Here is a 21,844-nt window from a genome sequence, read left to right as displayed (position 1 = left end):
CTCTCCACCTTAGGAAAAACATAGGAAGGGGAGAGTACTAATGAACAGGAGCATGCTCAGCTCAGCCACCACGAAGGAGGCTGCCCGCTCCTCAGCACCTCTAAGCAGCAGCACCTTCAAGTCTCCTCCTGCAGCAGCAGCACATCAGTGTCTCTTGTCCCACCAGCAGGACAGTGGCGTCTCCCATTGCACCATACCGACCTCCACGCCTCGAGTGCCAGCATCAGTCCTCATTGCGAGCTGGACGCTCAGGGCACTTGTGGCCACCCACCTTTGTGAGCTCCAAGGCTGACAGTGACTCTCTGCTGAGCTGCCACGGCTCTCGGGTGTCCCGGTGACAGAGCTTTCGGCGCTAAGCTGACTGCCAGGAGAAAAGGCTGCCGTGAAATGGCTGCTCCACAATGCCAGGAGCAAGGTCTGCTGGGCTGGGGGTTCGCAGGGGAGCTCGGCCTCGGGCCTGGCAACTGCGCCTGGAAGCCAGGGACGGCCTTGGTGTGCAGCTGGACACCTGGGCCTGAGAAAGCAAGGTCTCTTTCCAGACACTTGGCACCATCGTCACCCAGTGGCTGTCTGAGGGGGACGAGAGAAATGCACAGCATCTCTTGCTGCCCTGCAGTGCTGCTGTCCTACGCCCTTGGGGGTCTGCGGGATAGAAAAAGGGACGGATTTTGACCCAAAACCCAGCTCCTTTCTCTCGGAAGCATCACGTCCTCCTGTCTTTCTTGTATTTGGCTATGACTTTAGGAATCCCTGCAATCCCTGCAGCTGTGTCCCCTGCCAGCTTCTTGTGTGCCCCAAGCATCCTCGCTTGCAGGGCAGTAGAAGATGCAGAAAAGGCCTTGCCTTAGTGGAAGCACTGCCCTGCAGGAGCTCCAACATCCCTCTCAGCAGCACGCTGTAGCCCCCAAATGCCCCCGAAAGGGCACATTTCAGCTACTGGGAAGGAAATGAGCTCGCTCAAGGTGAGCTACCCGCTCAAGGCCCAGGTGTCTGTGAGGCAGTGTTGGCAAGGAGTCCTGTTGTGTGAGTCCGTTCTTTGTGAGTGCTCCGTCCCCACAAGGCTTGCTTTTCAAGGCCCAGGAGAGTCTTGTGGGCACTGGCCTGGGGTCCCAGGCTGAGCCAGCTGCTGGCTGGCAATCAGGGAGGCTCGCTCGGTGTCTTGGCTTGGGTTTGCGTGGCCAGGCTGTGGGAGCGGGGGGCTGCAGGGGTGTCCTCTGTGAGGAGAATGCAGCAGCTGCCCCATGGGAGCTCAGGGCCGCTGCCAGGAGGCTCCTTCCAGGAGGGACCCACCCGCTGCTGCCCAGAACGCAGAGCAAAAGGATGATGTTTGCGCCTGGGGGAGAGCCCATCTAAGAAAGGGAACAAAAGCTGCTGCCCAGCAGCGTCTGGCTCAGGGAGGAGTGAGAAAGCTCTGTGCAGCCCCCAAGGTCCGTGCAGCAGGAGGCAGGAGGTGCTCCAGGCTCCCAGCAGCAGTTCCCCTGCGGCCTGTGCAGGGAGAGGCCCCTGGTGGAGCAGGCTGTCCCCCTGCAGCCCATGGGTCCCCCGTGGAGCAGATCTCCACGCTGCAGCCCCCCTGTGGCTGGAGGAGCCCCCGGTGGAGCAGGTGGATCTGCCCTAGAGGAGGCTGCGACCTGTGGAGGACGCCCCAGAGGAGCAGGGTGTTCAAGGACAGGTTGGAGCTGGTGCTTAGGAACATGGTTTATTGGGTGACATTGGTAGTACAGTGAGGACTAGACCGGACAAATGTGAAGGTCTCCTCTAACAATTGTGATTCTATGATACCTCCAGCACGTCCTCCTCCACCACTTCCTCCTCATCATCCACGGCCTTTTTCTTGTCCACTGCCTCCTCCTCATTCACTGCCTCCTCCTTGTCTACCGCATCCTCCTCGTCCCCCGCCTGCTAATCCTATTTCTCATTTTCCTCCTCCTTCTCCTCCTTCCCTGCCTCTTGCACCTCCAACACCTCCTCCACCTCCACTGCCTCTTCCTCCTTCTCCTTCTCCAGCCCTACTGACTATTCCTCCTCCACAGCCTCCTCCACCTCGGCAGAAACTTCCTGGCCAACTTCCTCTGCATGCTCCTTGCTAAGGCATGCTGGTAGCAATGATGGTGAGCCCAGAGATGTCAGGAAAAGTTGCCACGAACCAGGTGTGCCAAGGCGGCTTCTCTGGGAGGCTCTGGTTGTGAGCGCTGCCCACCGCTCCTAATTCTAGTTCCATTTGTCACCCCACAGGACCATGGCACCGTGGCCCTGTAAGGTAGCAGCTGGCGGCTCCTATCATCTTGATGACGCTCTGTGATGCGCTGCTTGTTGCCTGGGTAGCGATTGTTAGCTATTATGCAAATGGCTTGTCATCAATCAGGGGTGTGGCTGCTCCTCCCTATAAAAGGGCCAAAGGGGGGCAGTGGGAGCCAGAGTGCTGGAGAGGGGAGATGGGAGAAGATGGAAACAGAAAAGGAGGAGGATGAGGAAGAGGCATAGGTGGAAAAGGGGGGGGGGGGGTAAGAGGGGAAGGGGGCAGTGGAGGAGGTGGCGGAGGAGGAGGTGGTGGCGGAGAAGATTGAGGAGGTGGCGGCATTTCTGGAAAAGGAGACGGATGAGTAGGAAGCGGTGACAAAAGAGGAGGTGAGCAAGGGCTAGGCAGAGGGACACGATGGAGGTGGAAGAGGAGAGAAGAAGGTGGAGGAGAAATAGTAGAATGTGAGAGAAGGAAGTGGCAGCAAAAAAGAAAAACAAAAAGGAGGAGGTGGAGGAGGACTAGGAGGTGGTGGAGGAGGAGGCCAACAAAAAACAAAAGAGAAGGAGTAGAAGGTGGAGGAGGAGGTGGTTGAGGAGGAGGAGGCGGAGGACTCCAAAACAAAACACCCTCTCTGGTGCTGAGCGTTGACCACCGCTCCTAATTCTAGTTCTGTTTGTAATCCCACAGGACCATGGCACCGTAGCCCTGTAAGGTAGCAGCTGGTGGCTCCTAGCAACTTGATGACGCTCTGTGATGCATTGCTTGTGGCCTGGTTGCCTGGGTAGCGATTGTTAGCTATGATGCAAATAGCTTGTCATCAACCGGGGGTGTGGCTGCTCCTCCCTATAAATGGAGAGGAGGAGGAGGAGGAGGTAGTGGAGGAGGAGGTAGTGGAGGAGGTGGTGGTGGTGGTGGAGGAGGAGGAGGAGGAGGAGGAGGAGGACGACGACGACGACGAGGAGGAGGAGGAGGAGGAGGAGGAGGAGGAGGAGGAGAAGGAGGTGGAGGGGGAGGGGGAGGAGGCGGTGGAGGAGGAGGCGGTGGAGGAGGAGGCGGTGGAGGAGGAGGCGGTGGAGGAGGAGGCGGTGGAGGAGGAGGCGGTGGAGGAGGAGGCGGTGGAGGAGGAGGCGGTGGAGGAGGAGGCGGTGGAGGAGGAGGAGGTGGAGGAGGAGGAGGTGGAGGAGGAGGAGGAGGAGGCCAAAAAATAAAAATGAGAAAAATCCTAGAAAATGAGGAGGAGGAGGATGTGTTGGAGGAAGTGATGGTGGAGGAGGAGGCCCCAAATAAAATATATGAAAATATTTTAATTTGAAAAATGGATGGATTTGGACCCCAAAGCGAGCTCCTTTCTCTCGGAAGCATCACGTCCTCCTGTCTTTCTTGTATTTGGCTATGACTTTAGGAATCCCTGCAATCCCTGCAGCTGTGTCCCCTGCCAGCTTCTTGTGTGCCCCAAGCATCCTCGCTTGCAGGGCAGTAGAAGATGCAGAAAAGGCCTTGCCTTAGTGGAAGCACTGCCCTGCAGGAGCTCCAACATCCCTCTCAGCAGCACGCTGTAGTCCCCAAATGCCCCCGAAAGGGCACATTTCAGCTACTGGGAACGAAATGAGCTCGCTCAAGGTGAGCTACCCGCTCAAGGCCCAGGTGTCTGTGAGGCGGTGTTGGCAAGGAGACCTGTTGTGTGAGTCCGTTCTTTGTGGGTGCTCCGTCCCCACAAGGCTTGCTTTTCAAGGCCCAGGAGAGTCTTGTGGGCACTGGCCTGGGGTCCCAGGCTGAGCCAGCTGCTGGCTGGCAATCAGGGAGGCTCGCTCGGTGTCTTGGCTTGGGTTTGCGTGGCCACGCTGTGGGAGCGGGGGGCTGCAGGGGTGTCCTCTGTGAGGAGAATGCAGCAGCTGCCCCATGGGAGCTCAGGGCCGCTGCCAGGAGGCTCCTTCCAGGAGGGACCCACCCGCTGCAGCCCAGAACGCAGAGCAAAAGGATGATGTTTGCGCCTGGGGGAGAGCCCATCTAAGAAAGGGAACAAAAGCTGCTGCCCAGCAGCGTCTGGCTCAGGGAGGAGTGAGAAAGCTCTGTGCAGCCCCCAAGGTCTGTGCAGCAGGAGGCAGGAGGTGCTCCAGGCTCCCAGCAGCAGTTCCCCTGCGGCCTGTGCAGGGAGAGGCCCCTGGTGGAGCAGGCTGTCCCCCTGCAGCCCATGGGTCCCCCGTGGAGCAGATCTCCACGCTGCAGCCCCCCTGCGGGTGGAGGAGCCCCCGGTGGAGCAGGTGGCTGTGGCCTGGAGGAGGCCGCGGCCTGTGGAGAGCCCCCGCAGGAGCAGGCCCCGGGCTGGACTGGAACAGGCTGTGCTGAGCCTGCTTTGCCCGTGACGCTCCTTGTGGAGTGATCTCCCTGTCCTTCTGGCAGCCCTTGAGCCCTTGCCAGCCTCTTTTCTCCCCTTGGCGTTGGAGGAGGGGCAGGGAGAGAGCGCTTGTGCTGGAGCTCAGCTGCCCAGCTGAGGAAAACCACCACAGCTCTGTCTTGCCGCTGCTGCAGCACGCTGGTAGCAGCCAGCACCGTCTGTTCTTCGAGCCTCAGCAAGCCCACAGCATCTTCCCAGAAGGGATCCCTTTCCTTCACGCCTGACAGGCGCCGCCTCCAGAGGCTGAGGGCTTGTGCCCTGTTTTCAAGCGCTTTCTCAGTGCCCCCTTCCCCAGAGAAGGATCCCAGCTGCTTGGCTTCCCTGCCCTCTGCTGCCAGGCTCCCGCAGCTGCTATCCCAGCAGCGCAGCAGCCAGCTGACAATGTGCTCGCCTGGAGGACAGCTGCAATCTTGTCCCATGGCTCGCAGCTCGCCCAGGGATGGGCATCACCTGCTTCCTGCTGCTTTTCTCTCTGCTCTCCTTTCCAACAGCCTCCTGTGCCCTGGGATGGCCCTACCTTGGGGTAGGCTGCCTCGCCTTCCTCTTGCTCCTTCCTCTTCTTGGGAGGACTTTCTGCCCTTCCGAAACAAGATGACTTCTGCATGCATTCCTTCCCCTTGTGTGTATTGGTGCCTGAGACAGCAACGGGGTCGTCCCCGGGGCCAGCTGTAGAACCTGTGCCAGGCTTGGAGGGGCTGCAGGGAACATGCCAGGGGCTGGAGGGGCTGCAGGGAACATGCCAGGGGCTCGAGGGGCTGCAGGGCGAGTGAAAGGCTTTGAGGGGCCTCAGGTCCCGCTGCAGTGGTTGAAGTCAATGTAGGGAACATCAGAGTTGTTGGAGGGGTTGCAGGTAAAATGCCAGGGCTTGCACGGGCTGCAGGCTGCGTCACAGCTTTGCATCAGGTCAAGACGCATTTTCCTAGAACCATACATTTCCTCCTGGAGGGGCTGAAGAGCATGGAATGGTCTTCAAAATGCATAGAGCAGACCCCGGAAATCGTATAGCTGCTTCTAGGAAGTATGTAAATTTTGTTTTTCTGGTTGTTAACATTGTTTCACAACAACAGATGCAAATATGTATCTTGAGTTGAGGGCAAAGGTGACCTTGGATCTGAAGCACACAGGCGTTCGCTAGTGTCCCCCCATCCGGAGTGAATCCAGAACGACTCGGAAGGAAAAATAAAATCCAAACCAGTGCGTTGTGATAAAGAGAGTTTAATAGGGTAGAAAAGGAATAAAAACCAACAAAATAATAAATAAAGATATTTATAATTTATATTAATATATAATAATATTTAATGCTATTAAATACTTATAATTTTATAATAATAAAACAATGCCATACTGTACAACACAGTCAATAAAGTGGATTTAATTAAATAAATAAGAAAACCAATAAATTAAATGAAAATTTAAAAATTTAAATTTAATACAAATAAAACCCATTTTTCCCATTCCAATGAATTGCTATCCCCATCATCACTTCCCATCCCACTGATCATTTGCTATCCCAAAGACCTCCCAGTTCTTATCCCCTCGGCATGCCAGTGCAAGAAGAAGTGCTCTGCAGGCAGAGGCCTTGCTGAGTGACCACCTAAGGAGAGGAATTTAATCCAGAAGGCAGGAAAGAAGAGCAATGCCCCGAAAGAAGAAGCAAGTCTTGTCTCTCAGCCCTTTGGTGTCCCAAGCAGCAGTTGCCATGGCCAAGCTTTCCCAGCCCAGCTGCTGCCAGCATCTCCCCAGCTTGCCATTGCCACCTTCCTGGGTGAGGCGCGCGCGCATTTGCCATTGGCGCTGTTGCCCATCCCTGAGAGTGGCAAGCAGTGCGTAGGTCCAGCACGAGAGAGGGGAGAGGGCAAGCGAGAGGGGCAAGGGCTGAGGAGCGTGGCTGAAGCTGGAGCAGGTGCCTGCAGAGGTCTCTGTGCCTGCCTGGGTGCTGCGGGGGCCGTCGAGGAGAAGCCCGAGGTCGGTCACGGGTAGCCGTAATAGTAGGCTATGGCGTGGTCCTTCTGCCGCTGCACGAAGAATTGCACGGGGCCGATCTTGGTCTGGTGGGCCGCCCGCTGCCGCTCCTCCTGGGCCAGCTTCTTCAGGCGCTCCCGCTTGGGACGCTGCTGCGGCGTGATGGGCACCGACTCCTCCTGCTCCTCCAGCGGCGTGGGCGCTGCGTCGCGGCCTGCCCAGGGCCCCACGCAGGGCACGTAGTCCACGCGGGGCTGCGCCGGATTCTGCAGCGTGCGCGGCTGCGTGGGCAGAGCCGGACGCTGCGCTTTGCCCCCTGCGGCTGGCAGGCCCCACACTCTGGGCGCCTGCTCTGGGGGAGCTCTCTGTGCTCCTGTGCTGCCTGGTGGTGCCGGCAGCGCCTGGGCCTTGTGGCCAGCTGGGGGCCGGGGGGCAGCGGGCACAGCGCTGGAGCCTGGCAGCGTCGGCCGGGCCCTGGGCATGCCGCTGGAGGTGGGCTGCGGCTGCACACAGGGCGGCTGGCGCACTGGCCCCAGCGCCTTGGCCCTGGCCCCCAGCGGCTGCAAAGTCTCGCTGGGGGTCTTTGTCCCCGGCTGCTGGCGCTGCAGCATCTTGGCCCCGCTGGCTTGGGGCCGGAGCCTGTCCTGGGGCCGCACGGCACGGGCACGGGGCTTCATGGGGAGGGGCTCCAGCAGCAGCCGCGCTCTGCAGAGAGGCGGCGCCGCTGCTCCTTGCCCCCCAGCAGCCCCCGGGCTTCGCGCTCTCTTGCTGGGTGCCCTGGTGCTGTCGCTCGCTGGCTGCTGCCTGCCGCTGCCCGCTTGGCTGCTGCTGCCAGGCAGCGCGCTGTGGCCAGCCGTCTTGCCCTGGCGCAGCGTCCTGGGGCCTTGGCCAGCCTGGCCCAGCAGCAGCGTCTTCTCCTTGCCGGGGGTCTTGTCCGTCGTGGGCCTCCTGTGCTGGGAGCTCTGCGCTGTGCTGGGGGTGCTGGTGGGCGCGGGGCGCTTGGCCCCCCACTTGGTGCCGGTGGGCGCAGGGGCAGGCGGGGGGCTCTGGAGGGGACTGTGAGGGGGACTGGGCAGGGCTCTCCTCAGGGCTGGGAGAAGTTGAGACCTCTTGAGGGGAGCCAAGGGAGGCTGGGGCAGGGTTCTCTTGCGGGCAGGGATGAATTCCTGCTGGGGGGGCCTTTTGGGGAGAGGCTTGGGCAGGGGTCTCCTGCGGGCAGGGTCGGGGGGGCTCTGGAGGGGACTCAGGTGAGGCTTGGGCAGGGCTCTCCTGAGGGCAGTGAGGAAGTCAGGGTCGGGGGGGCTCTGGACGGGAGCCGAGGGAGGCTGGGGCAGGCTTCTCCTGCGGGCAGGGATGAATTCCTGCTGGGGGGGCCTTTTGGGCAGGGCTCTCCTGAGCTGGGGCCGGGCTGCAGGCTTGAGGGGGGAGCTGAGTGGCGGCACAGCAGCTGCAGGGGGCTGCAGCGCCCGCCCAGCCTGCACCTTGTCGGGGTGCAGCCCAGGGGTTGAGGGGACCTCACCGAGGGCTCCTGTGGCTTCCAGTCCCTGCGTGCTCGGCTCCTCGATGTCCTCGCAGAGGTCGGGCAGCTGCGAGAGGAAGCGGCTGAGGGCAGGACTGCTGGGCAAATCGGGGAAGGCGTCCTGGGGCTCCACGGCATCCAGGCAGCTGAGCTGCGCCTCCAAGCCGGAGCTGTCCAGGTCGGCCGGGAGCTGGTCCTGCACGTGCTGCAGCTGCTGGCTGTCCCCTGCCAGCTGGGGAAAGGCATCAGTGAAGGCATCGGTGCCCAGCTCCAGCAGCTCCAGGGGCTCCTCAGGCACCTCTGCAAGTGTCGCCGCTGAGGAAAAAGCAAGCCAATGCAATCCCCCAGGCATCCCCCGATGCCAGCTTTCCCATGGCTCCTGGGTGTGGGGCGCCCAGCGGCCGGCTGTGCCAGCCCCAAACTCACCGTCGGGCGTCGCCGTCTGGGTGCTGGCGGTCCTTGGAGCCTGGGCAGGCTCGGGGGCAGTGGGGCCAAGCAGCGGGGGCCCCTGGTCCTCGCTGAGCCCCACGGCGTGCAAGCAGGGCTCTGGCAGCTGCCCCCAGCTGCTGCTCAGGGTGCGGGGCGCGGGGAGCGCCTGCCCCCGCAGCGGAGGCCCCGGGACGAGGAGTGGGGGGGGGCCGGGGTGGGCAGGAGCCTGCAGCAGGCAGGTGCCTGCGGGGTGCAGGAGCTCCCCTTGGAGCACGGCCCTGGGCCCCAAGCAGAGGGGATCCTGGGGCACCAGCGTCTCCGTCAGCAGGGGCTGTCCCCACTGGGAGACACTGGGGGCACAGGGAGGAGCGGTGTGGGGGAGCTGCCCCACAGCAGGGAGCTGCCCCCCGGCGGGGAGCTGCCCAAGCTGCAGGTGGTGCCCCTGGGCTGGGAGGTGCCCCCCAGGTGGCAGCTGCACCCCGGCGGGGAGCTGCAGCACCTGCCCCTGGACCCCCGGCACCACGTGCCAGACGGTGGCCTGGGGCAGCGCGGAGGGGAGGGTGGGTACCTGCGGGGGCTGCAAGGGCAGCGCCGTCGCTCCGGGGAGGGAGGGCAGCAGCCAGGCAGCCACCGTTGGCGGCACGGCTGGGACGACGAAGGGGGAGTTTTGCGTCTGCGCAAGCCGCGGAAGCCGTCTGGGGAAACCCTCTGTGGGAAAAAGGCCGCTGGGCTGAGCTCTGGGGCGCTGGGCTCGCCAGCAGGGCCGCAGCCCCGGGAGGAGCGGGAGCCGGCTGCTGGACCTGCCATGGTGGCTGGAGAGTGGGGCGGTTGCTTGGGGAACCCGGGCAACGGGGGTTCCGTCCCAACGGCTCACCAGCCCCTCGCCGACATCTTGGGGAGGACTGCAGGCTTTGGACCCAAGCAGGCTGCCCAGCGCAAGACTTGGCCATGTTCATTAGAACATTACTAGCCTCTAAGCCTCATGGCATCACCTTCCATCTTGACTGCTAAACCTCCTTGCTCCCTACTATCTTCTTTGCCAAGATACAGCTGTCCGTCCACATTTACTTTTCCTACTTGGCTGGACTGAATTTAAGAAGGGAGCTTGCAACTCTTCCTCTTGTTTGCCACTTCATCATCAAACCAAATGAAAACCATTTGCCTTTAACCTCTTTATTTCAGGCCTTCTTTCCTAGTGGCCATTCAAAACTGGGAAAAAAATAGTCTACCAAGTGGGGTTTTTTTTTGATTTGATAATAAATCTGCAGACTGTTAAGTCATCAAGCACTTCAAGACTGTTTGAAATAATCTCGAGATTAATATAAAAGGAATTCCTCACACACGCTGCGGCCGCTTACCTTTAGTATAGTCGTTGGATGCGATGGAGCAGTATTTCTTGCTTTCGCCTGCACTGGAAGTCTTCCCTTCCTTGTAAGGTTGTTTACTGCTCTCACTTCTGCATTACTGACATGAAGAGCCATCTGGAGGATGGGATTCTTCCTTCTTCTCCCGCGTTATCTTCTGGAAACGAGGATCTAAGTGTTCCAAGGAGCCTTTTGCTTTCCTGGTGTTTCTCCTTTTTCTTCTTTTTCTTCTCCTTTTTCTTCTTTTTCTTACGCTTGCGATTGGCATTGTCAAAGCGGAGCGCACAGAAACACAAATCATGAAGTCTGAAAGAAACATGCAAGTTAAAAAGGGAAAAAAAGATGTGGCACTTGTTGCCTATATGAAACCTGATTTATTTTACCACAGGTGATGATTTGCAGCATGTCAGCTATTTTGTGGTGCTTTGTGCACACACAACTTACTTTAGATGCAGCAAACTTAAGCCGTCAGATTGAAGGACCATAGGTCCTGGTTTGTACACAGATCATTAACAACGGCTAGCTCTGGAATACGTGCAAGCAGAAAAAATCTTTTAACCTAATCTGGAATGGTGTACGGATGTGATTCGAACTATGTGGTCCAAAGCTAGTGCTCTGACACAATTCAGCAAGAGCTTTCCTGTCTTCACTGATCAACCTAACAACATGATCCCCAGCCAGCTGGTGCTATCTAAAGAACTTAGAAACTACCAGAAAAAAAAAAAAAAAAAAAAAAAAAAAAAAAAAAAAGGAAGACATGAGAAGCACCCAGAAAAGAATTAGGATAAAAAATGCGGAGTATGCCGGAATCCTTGCTTACTTGGAATCCTTCTCTCCATGTTTATCCTTAGACTTCGTTTTCTTCCAGAACTTGTGATATTTTTGCATTTTTTTCACCACCTACAAGCTCCTTTTCTATCTTTCTGTCTTTCCTTTCTATTTCACTTTCACTACCTTCTGCACGGGTATATTTTCTTTTTCTGTTTCCTTCTGTTTCATTTTTCTGGCGACAGTTCTCCAAATGAGCTGACACAGGTGGAAGCGCATGTCTTTCACGAGAATGTCTTCCGGAATGTTGCTGAGGTACCGAGCAACGATGCAAGTCTGCTCGGGGTGTGCCAAAGCGACGTACATCTTCCTCTCTCAAGAGGGAACCGTGAGGCCATCTGCTTTTGTAATGATAATGCTTATGTGACCTGCTGTAGTAAGTTGCAGTCGATCTGTCAAAGGCTGAATCGCCGTGAGAGAACTTTCTCTCTCTACTGTCTCCTGTCGCATGAGGTGAATAGTAATCACTGTAATAGCCACATCTTTCCCATCTCCGTGCTTCGTCTCGATAGTATCTTTCTCTGCTCCAACTTCTTTCCCCTTTGGATCGGTAGTACCTATTGCTACCTTGTTCTGATCTTCCTCCGCTGCCAGATCTGTACTTTGAATATTTGACTGCTCTTCTGCCATTCTCAGGGCTGTTTCTTTCACGAGGGAAAGATCTGTACCTGCTTCCCTCCCAGTACTCCTGCTTGTGACTCTTTTGCTCAACAAATTCCACGCTCTGAGAACACCTCCTCTTGCTGGAAGGACCTGCTTTTTGACTCTCCTTCTCTTCACTAGGAGCATGTTCCCTCTTGCTTCGGTAATGCTCTTTCTCAGTGGTTTTAGTCTTGTCCTTTGTATCTTGGCGTCTATCTGCAATAGCTAAGGAAGAAAGATTGTTAGAGCTACATTCAGTGTCAGACTTGAGAGAGGAAGTTTGCCGCAATTTCTCACCAGGCTCACAAGACTCTTTGCCGGACAAAACATTTTCTTTTGAAATGAGGTCACGTTCTTTTGATCTTCTTGCTTTCTCCTTGTCTCCACAGTCATCACATTGGTACTGGGCGAGGTATTCATCATTCCCAGGAGATTTCGGAGGTTCCGCAACACTGCATAAAATAAAAACCCATTTCTCACTTCTGCTGAAGGACGTGAATATTAAGAGTAAAACCTTCCAAAGGCAAACAAACAAACAAAAACCTCCGGACTAAAGGAACCCTCGCAATGATATGCCATTTAGAAACCTCTCCTGTGATTAGGACACCGTCTTCAGCTCCCAGAGAAAGTGCTTTTTCCCCTCTTGCTTCTGAAGCCATTGCACTAAAAAAGCAAACGCATCTGTCTCCTTCCACCTGCTGCTCTGAGAAAAAAGGCATAGGGGCGAGCGGGGAACAGCCAGTGTTTCTCCAGACAGTGGAGAAAAATGGAAAAACATTCTATAAAGGAACACAAGTTCTCCTTGAGGCACCAACCTGCATCAGAGTGATATGCTCAGTGCTGATCATTAGTTCTGTTCGTGACACTGGACACACAGTATGGAATTGTACTAATTTAAATCCTTCCATTAAATACTATTAGTAGACAGATAAAACTGTAACGAACTTCCATAAAGTCTTGTCTTAATCAGACTGTGCTCATTTTACCTCATTTCCTCTGACAAGCTGTTCAGCTGGCTGGCTCTGAAGGACTCCGTGATGACTTCTCGATTGACTGAAGGCATAGCTCCAGGCATCTGCAATTAAAACGCACAAGTCAGCAGACAAAAAAATACTATTTGTAGTAGTACTGAGGACTAGTCTTGTCAGAATGTCTCCATTAAATGGTAAGCAAGACCGCTGTGAGTTGTATGCATTATCTACACTTCAAAGATAACCCCAACTCACCCCCCAAAATCTACTTTAGGAAACTTAGGAATTTTTATCTCAGCTGAGCTTAAGTTGACAAGTTCTAATGTAAGCTCAGGTCTGCAAATTCTAAGGAGATAATACCACAAAGTCTTACGATCACATGTGTGCTGTGTTTTCTCAGTATTTCACCTGAATTAGGAACACAATAAACACTCCCGAATACATCGTAGGTGAGAAATTCTCGATGGAGCAAATCTATGTTTCAAGCGATCCATTTGTTTTAGAAAAGAACATCTCAGAAGGTTTAACAGGTTCAACTCGGCAAGTGGAATCATCAAGTTTCAGTCCGTTTTCTTTAGATTCAGTAACTAACCTAATAGCACCATTTAGTGAATCTGTTTTTGGCAGCTCATGCTGGGATCTTCCTTTGTCAGCATTCTGACAGGAAGAATTGGAATGCTGCAATGTACGGACTACCTTTCCAACCAAAATTCCATTAGAGGACATTGCATTGCATTTCAAATTCCTTTGAAATAAGCCCTTTGACTCCTCCTCAGATTTTCCTGAAGATTCTGCACCATAAGGGACTGTGTTATCAGAGCTGAGTTTAGGATTTTCATTCACTGTTGGCTCCACAAAAATTTCATCAGAAACTTTTTTGTTTGTTTGCATTTGCTTCATTTGCATTACCGAATTTGTAATTGTGGATGAAGGAACAGCCTGGTAGAGATCTTCATCCTCCACAGCACTGCTAAGACAGTCAGGCTGTGACACAGTCTGACGAGCAGGCAATTTATTGTGAATACTGATGGTGATCTTCTGTTTTCTTGACGTATCAGTCATTGAAGGCCTGGTAATTGCCTGGTTTTGAACACAGGCCATTGGTGGTGCTGAAGATGGCCTTTTTAGGGTGACACCAGTGGTCTTTGTGTCCTCTTTTATGGATCCATTTCCATTTAAACGGCTTGAATTCTGTATTTAAAAAGAAGAAATTGCAAGATGGATTAACGCAAACACTGCATGTAACATTTTGAAACACAAAACTCTCCTACTGAGTGTTTCTACAAATGGTCTTAACACCTAAAAAGAAAAACACACTGCCCTTTAAGGATAAATGCAAGTCCAATAAGCGTATTCAATTCCTGCTTTTGGTTTACTGCAGATTGGTATCAAATTAACATCATCTTTGAAAACCAGCCAAGCAACTTAACATTACCTGCTGCTATTCCCAAATATATTTATTTTCCCCTTTAAACATACCCTGAAAAGCCTGAAGTAATCGTTCTGGTGCTCAGGAATAAGACATTTAGTTTTCCCTGTCTTAGCTAAAGTGACGAGGATAGGAAAAACAAGTCCTCTTTTAAATGATTTGAGGATTAGTACACTCTGCTTAAATAGTCAAAGAGCGTAGCTCTCTGTGCTTTAGAAAGCTGTCTTGGAGGTATAAAGTAATGGAGTCGCATGGCTGCACAATTTAGCAGTAACCACTGTTTGAATGACTCTGGCTGTAGCATGAGGGCTGTGAAGAAAGCTGCAGCGTGGGAAGGAAAACAAAACTAAGATGCCGAAAACCAAACAAAAAACCCCACACCAAACCCCAAACCCACTAGCAGTTTGGTGCCGTTATCTGCCCTCCCGCTTCCCTGAATTACCTTAATCATATGAGGAAGAAGTCGTGGTCCCAGAAATCCAGCCTGCTTACTATTAGCCCCCTGCTGACCAGGAGGGAATGAACAGGGATAAGATGGTGCTGGCAAGTAAAACGCACGTTCTCCAAGTGTCAAATCATAGCGCCTTCAGAAAAGAGCAGTGATCGTAGTTTAGTTTTTCTTTCAGCCTACTCTTGGATTAAATCCCATCCTATCATTTTAGAGGAACAGCTCATACGATATGGAAGCCTTCTCCACAGAAGGCTTCGCCAAGACTACAGACTGAAAAGTAGAGAACAGTCTTCCTACTAAGACTATCACTTGCAGAGCAATAATTCATTCTTACACCACAGATGACCTTCATTTCTCTCCTTCTCTAAAGTAGCCAGCTACAGATAACACATAGATAGCAATTTACACAAGTGCTGCAGTTTAAGGCCAAGCAACAAAAGACAATAAACGACACAGAGAATTTCAGGTTAGACAGAACTGAATTAGACAAATAATAATCTTCTCCCGGGATAGCAAGAAAAACACTTGCAAAACAGAAAAATATCAATAACAGGAAAGTAAATCTCTTCTGAACACATTTTAAAATTTGTTATTACCTGATATAAAAAAGTATGTAAGCTTGCTGACCAAGAACTCTTTTAATGTCAGTACGCACTACTTTAGCATCATTCATCTGATACCAAAGTCCATTACCAGCCTGCAAATAAAGACAACGATTTCTTTAGGTGAATTGCACGTTTTCCAATTGAAATCACGGGTAGGAACAAAATACACACATGTCAAATAAAAATATAATGAAATCTTTTTCCCTAGAAACAGTAGCTGCTAGTCATGCTTTAATTGGTTTGCCAGCACAACCTTTACCCTGTTAGAAATGCTGTTGACTTCTACCTTTACATAGCATATATAGTGTCCTGAGTGACAGCTGACACCGTGATGTACCAGCACCGCGTATAAGGCATAGAGCAGTGGTTCTCCCATTGACTGCGACATGTAGGCTCTCAGGTCCAAATACTCCGGATATTTCACCTCCTAAAGAGACATCAAGAAGATAGAAAAATTATCCCAGAGTACTTCGTGGACTAGCCAGAGAAAAACACTTCCAAAAAACACAGACTAGAATTGATTTCTAGAATATATTTCTCGAATATATTTCTTGATTCACTACAAATAAGTCTTCCCATAAACAACGGTTAAGACTAGAAGTTGCAGAGAACTGTTTCCTGATGAATCAGCCTTCTCAGAGGAAAGCATATGCTTCTTGTCAAGCGGGAACTTTATTGATATTAAGAGAAAGAATAAGCCATAGTCGTTAGTCTACAATTATTGTCTGAAAATATTAACAACTTTCAGCTTTGGGGGATGTCCCATTACGCAATGATATAGTTGCATTACAGTGGTAAATATACCTTGTTGATCTTTCCACCTGTGAAATCTGCAAATCTTTTCAGTGATATTGTGAGAACCTTGGAAGAACGGTGTATGGTAAATCTCTTGGATGCAGGAACCATCTTTTTACACCTTAAAAACAAGCAGAGATAAGTGTTTGAAGGCATCTTCTTTTTTTGCCCCCAAAACAAACTCCTTTTAATGTCTCACGCATGCCTATGCTATTTGAATGATATTTACTTGCATAATAGGTTGGTCTTTTTTCTTTTCATAAACCCATGCACTGCGTGTCAGGTTTGTTAATACACAGAAGAAGGTCAATTTTCCCAACAACTCAGAGCATAGCGGGAACAGGAATCTCTCACAAAAGGGTATGACCAGGTTGGATGGCAAGGTACCATTTCTTGGTCTACAAAAGTGGCTATTTGAACTCCAATCCTGGATACATTCTTTCAGCTTTCAAGGGAAATACAAATACTGAAAGCGGAACGAGAGAGCCTTGGTCCCCAGGGCTAGAAATTGCAAATAATCTCCAACATAGGTCGACTATCAACATCAAAAATACAACAGAAACACATGGTCATTCTACAGGAGGGAGACATTTAACAGTAGGAAGTCTTCATGTACTGAGCTTGTCTGGAAAGACACTGAACCCATCTGCCATCCTTTGAAACAAAATAGTTCAGTTTGACACATTGCCCGCTCCAAGGTAGGACCTACGGTGTAAGCAGTGAAAATTAGCCACTAGCCCAGAGAACAACGGAAACTGGGCAGTTTACATCAAGAAAAGTACTGTCGAGAGCTAATAAAGAGAAAGAACAAAAGTAGCTCTTTTTGAATTCTGATGGCAAAATACAAGCCAGAGAATTGCAAACCCATAGGGAATGCCTATGAACAAGACTTCCCCCCTCCAAAGAAACAAAAATCCAAGTCTTTTATAAACTTCCACAAAACTTGTAAGTAGATCCAAAGTTTAGAGGTAGTCCAACAGAGTCATGCAACATAGAAAACTGACATCTAGGATTAAGACCTAAGTCGTCAAAATCTTACTCGCTACATTTATAGCAATTCTCTCCATCCAGCTCTTCAGGTTTCACAAAGAGTTCCAGAGCTCTGCTAACAGACGAAACCGCCTAGAGCAGCGAGAAAGAAGAGCGCAAAGTCACCGTAATTCAAAATTCCAGACACATACTAGTAGTTTATAAGAGAATCTTACTAACATACTCAAGCGATCTACTAGGAGCACTGTGAAGAAGGAGGCAGAAAGAGCATGCTCAGCATTGACCTCACCTGGAAGGCATTTGACTTTGGAACAAATACTTTCCCAGTTGCCTACACAGCATCTATAGTGTGCTTTGTCATCAATACTGGGGACAAATTCATCAGTCTAACAATTAGATGTATATTGAGGTAGAACAACAAAGAAGTATGACAGCATTATAATTTTTGCAGAAAGAGAATTCTTTCCCCTTAAACCCAATACAAATGTGGAGACTATTTACATGGGTTCCACGGAAGGAGAAAGTCCAATCCACTTCCTTAGCACCACCAAGCTCTTATGTTTTAACATTATATGTGGTTTGGTTTTTTAAGTTAAACAAGTTTAATTTAGAAAGTTATGCATGTACTTAAACATCATGAATTATATTTAGAAAACATCTTACCTTTATATCCAAAGTGATATCAAGAAATGCCTCATACGTATCTGAAACTGCTTTGCAATTCAAGCACTTCACTGGAAGCAAAATATAAATGCTTAACATTATGTGAAGGAGACTAACTGTCCAAATTCAAGTTGTTGACAGATACTACTTTAGACAAACTACAGACTGCTTTACTACCGACAAAAGACACAGATCAGTTCTAAGGACAGGAATATTTTTTCAAGTACCTCTCGATCTTAGAAATCCTCCAAATATTTGATGAATGATGGTGGTAGCTTGAGAAGATCTGTCCAATCTGGAAATAAATTATAATCAGACCTCAGAAGATTTAAGGCACAGAGTTAACTCTTCAAAGAGTTTGATGAAAACCAAGGATGATGTAGACTTGCGTTGCTGATAGTAAATAAGGCACTAAAAGGTGCTAGAGATCATTTCTGAGAGTAAATAAAGGACTAGAAGGTGCTAGAGAATGTATGAAAGTGAACTTGTTTATGCTTACTCGGTGCTTCCGTTCAAGCACGCTTCCTGCATAGCATCAACAGTATAGCGCAAGAACTCGTGTGCGTCTTCTTGACTGCCAAAACGGAAATGTTGTCCTATTCCTAAATAAGAAGATGATAGTATTGACCTCATTTAAAAATGAAATCATTCTTGTATTTCTAAAATCTCTCTTCATTGGAGTGTTAAAACCACTTAGACACATCAAATAATTATTTGAAGATTACAAGCTATCGAAAAGAAACACATCTGAAGCCACTTACGACTGAGATTACTGATAACATGCGTAGGCTCGATGGCATCAACAGTGCAACGCAGGGCCTGGTTAATGTGAGTCTCCATCGTGCACATCATGCAAAAATCTTGTTCACGACCTGAAGAGTGAAAGAGCAAAGCATCCCAGTCCAGCGAAATATCCAGAACTACAAACATCTAAGTACAATTTAAACTATAGATACAATATCCACTCTCCTTGCTACATTCTATTCTCCCAAGATGCCAATGTCCCAACAGTCTTGTAACATTTCATTTCACACAACTTGACAGAAGAAAAATATCCACTAAGCCTGTATTCAAATGCATTTTGTGATGAGAAATCTAAAAGACTACTGCAAAGTCGCAGTTGTAAAGGCTGACAGGAATGTGAACTCCACAGGCTGCAAAATGTATTACTCTCTAAAATTACTACCAAATGCATTACTGTCCAATGCACTTCATTATTCCCATGAAGCAATAAATGATCCTTTAATAAACAAACAAACAAACAAACAAACAAATAACTAAATAAATAAAACATGGTGCATTAATTGCACTCCATATGCTATTCGGAGCCCACTGCTAATACAGTGCTCAAAGCCAGCTGCTACAGGTAAAATCAGGCAAATAAGCTTATCTCACAGAATCACTGCTGTTCTTTCACCTTCAGAGCTATCCAACAGATTCAAAATACTGTTAGAAAGTACTCACATGACTGGCTGTGCTCAAGAGAAAGCATGTAATTGGCAAGTGGGGGTGTGTAGGTCAAACACTGTAGAGTAGCATTAAGAAAACATGTGTTGCCAAGATTGTACAGGCCAACTCCAACACTTTGTGTTTCTTGCCAATCCATACAAATCTTCTCAGGTGGAAAAAGAATGCTCTGTGGCGGAGCAATTCCATCATTAACGACTGCAAGAAAGTTAAATTTAAAAAGAGATCTTGTTTGTTTGTTTCGAAGAAAGGTATTTAAAAAAGTACTATTCTGCAGGAGCACCTAGAGGAGCTAGCTACAATCCAAACAAGAAAAACCTATTGCAGACAGCTTTAATACCAACAAATTCAAATTGGCTGGTCAACACAATGTTTTGGGGAAAAAAAAAAAAAAAAAAAAAAAAAAACTTTAGTCAACCATTTTAATTTTTCTAAGGCAAGGCTAACTGCCATTCTGTTTGTAGCACCTAATGCCAAGTTCCTCTCCATCTATAATCTTTAACCTGATTAACTCAACTACTGTTTTTTTCCTTATTATAACTTAAACCACAAACTTAGACTTGAAATTATACGGTAAAAACGTAAAAACTAGGAACTAGGAATGACGGTACCCCTACAGATACCAGATTTTTTCCTGAGCAATGTTATCCTTCAAAAAACCTGTGAAAAATGGAAGCTGTGAAGAGCAACAATCAAACACTTTTCTCTGCAAAACAGAAAAGACATGGAGGAATCTGTGCATTACAAAAAGCTCCCCATATTTCTCTGTTGACTGTAAATATATCAAAATTAATTTCTGTAACATCAGTCACTTCAGTTGCCTTAGGGGATTCGCTTTTGAAGTCTTTCTTCACAGTAGTCCCCTTCTCTAGCAGTGCAACAAGTAAGAACTGCATTTTCTACTTTTGCTTTGAAGACAATGGAGGCAGGATAGAACGCACACTTACTTAGATCTCTTGGGGCAAAAGCCTTAGATTTTTCAGATGATCTACAGTAAATAGCACCTCCACGTCCTTCGGCCACAAAGACTTGGCTTGAATCTTCTGCAGGCACTATCCGGCCCCAGTTGGCGGTGCGTGACATCAGTATTTTAGGACTTGGTTTCTTGGATTTGCCAGACCGCCTTGAAGAGGGCTTTTTAGGCTTTGAAGATTTGGGCTTCTTAGCTACGGTCATTGTTCACATCTGCGACAGAGACAGAAGTTCTGGCTGACGTAAGACTATCAAGAAGCATTCCAAGAAGAAAAGAGTAACAGAAGTCCTGTCACTTAATCTCAAAGAAACAGCCTTAAGAACTAAATCGCTGGTATGAATGATTTAAAAAGAATCCCCAAACTAAACACACAAAGTGAAAATTTCCATCTAAACTCTATCAGTATTACTTTTCGCTTCTGCAGAACTAGTGGCTGATGCCATTTCTTTCCCTTCCGTAGGATTTTAATCCATTACAACTCTGGAGTCTTTTTAATATAAAAATGTAGAAGACATTCTCTGAGGGGAATCAGTTATTTATTGATTTCCGGAGTTGCGCAATTATCTGTTAATTAGTACCTATGATCTAATAGATAATTGTTGCAATTATCTATTGCTGGCATTAGTAACGGAACACTATTACTTCACTGCCTGCGTTTTTCTGTTTCGTCTGCACAAAGGTACCCAGAACTCACTGCTACTTTTCTTCTGTCTTTCCAGGGCTCGCCCTCTACCTCACTGTCTACTGCACCAGTCATGAGGGGTTTGTTGTGATTCTATAATGAGCCTAGCTTTTAAATACACCTTTTCTGGGCGTCACTTGGTGACGGCAAGTTAATTTGTGAGGGCTCCTCAGTCTACATCATGCGGTCGCTTTTTCCAGGTGAAAAAGCGGAGCCGTAAGTGGCAGTACACTAAAGCCCTGGCATGCTGAGATCCAAGAGGAGAGATGTTTGGCCCTCCTTTTCACTCCTGGGAACCATATACCTCAAAACCCACAGAGGATGGGCTATATCTCAGAGAAATCTTGGGAAAGGAGAGCATGAAGAGCATATTTGCAAATTTATTTCTCCCTGGGCTTCTTCTGCTTCTCCAAGAAAGACGAGTTTGAATATAACTTTGGCAGCAGTACTTCTGGTGTTTTACTCCTACCACATTTAAAACTCCTACGACAAACTGAAAAGTTAGACTAAAAAGCAGCTCTTTCCGTTCTCCTTTCTAAAGTTTCACGCTTTCCTCATGCAAAATAACAGGGGAATGTAAGCTAGAAACGGAAATGCTGAATGTAAAACAAAACAAAACAAACCTCAGCCCTCCAGGACAAAAGCCAATAACTGCTACAAAGTCCTTTTTAAAATGCTGATTAGGTTTCAAGGTGATACCGCTTTAAATAAGCGTAGTTGTGTGTCCATAGGCAGAAGCTGAATAATGACAGGATGAACTTCTATACTTCATGTTTTGTTACTGTCTTACTGTAGCACACAGGGACTTGTTACCTTTAGGGAAACCACTACCCTCATGGAGGGTTTAAAACATAAGCTAGTTTGTTATACCAAAATGACGGAGAGAACAAAGCATAAAGTGCTTTCAGATTTCTAGCACGCCTTGATTGCTGTCCATTAAACTTCAGACACGTTAAACAAAACACAGTAAATAAGAAAACTCCTAGTCCCACAGCTGGCAAATTGTGTGCAGAGGTTGTAATTAGAACTTTTTTGCCTTGACGTTTTACATTTAAAATTGATTTTAAATCCATTCTATACACACTTTCCATTCCTGAAAAAACAATACGCAAACCTGACAAATGCATTTACATGAGAAATGAAGTCGTCCTTGTCCGATTGGAAGACTAAGGTGACAGCTCCTGGGCTCAGGGATAAGCTCCGATCTTCACCAGTGACAGCTCCTTTTTTAGGATTGAAAGGGAAAATGTTTCAGCAACACATTGGAAACATACTTAAGGGACAAGAAACAAAATCAAGACTGCAGTGAGAAGGAGAACAGAAAAACAATACTGGGGGGAAAGGGAACGAAAGGAAAGGAAAGGAAAGGAAAGGAAAGGAAAGGAAAGGAAAGGAAAGGAAAGGAAAGGAAAGGAAAGGAAAGGAAAGGAAAGGAAA

General features: G+C 49.3%; 2 protein-coding genes across 2 annotated transcripts; both read right to left on the bottom strand.

Annotated features, from left to right (window-relative positions):
* Positions 1-10,727: 10,727 nt before the first annotated feature.
* Positions 10,728-12,796, bottom strand: LOC309890938 (uncharacterized protein; the record flags this gene model as incomplete). Its single annotated transcript, XM_082785329.1, is given in 3 exon segments — positions 10,728-10,802; positions 10,804-11,383; positions 12,783-12,796. Coding segments are annotated over 3 exon segments (669 nt in total).
* Positions 12,797-12,826: 30 nt separating this feature from the next.
* LOC309890937 (ubiquitin carboxyl-terminal hydrolase 42-like) lies at positions 12,827-19,928 on the bottom strand (the record flags this gene model as incomplete). The annotated part of the gene is made up of 12 exons (XM_082785328.1): positions 12,827-13,543; positions 14,224-14,365; positions 14,829-14,929; positions 15,124-15,264; positions 15,642-15,753; positions 16,672-16,754; positions 17,286-17,356; positions 17,513-17,580; positions 17,785-17,887; positions 18,047-18,157; positions 18,750-18,950; positions 19,700-19,928. The coding sequence occupies 12 exons, from the start codon at positions 19,926-19,928 to the stop codon at positions 12,827-12,829; spliced, it is 2,079 nt and encodes a 692-aa protein (XP_082641454.1).
* Between the last annotated feature and the right edge of the window lie 1,916 nt (positions 19,929-21,844).

Source organism: Aythya marila (genome assembly GCF_965140915.1).
Source record: "Aythya marila genome assembly, contig: HAP1_HAP1_SCAFFOLD_170, whole genome shotgun sequence".
In the NCBI taxonomy this organism is placed as follows: domain Eukaryota; kingdom Metazoa; phylum Chordata; class Aves; order Anseriformes; family Anatidae; genus Aythya; species Aythya marila.
This window is presented reverse-complemented; position numbering and strand designations above follow the sequence as displayed.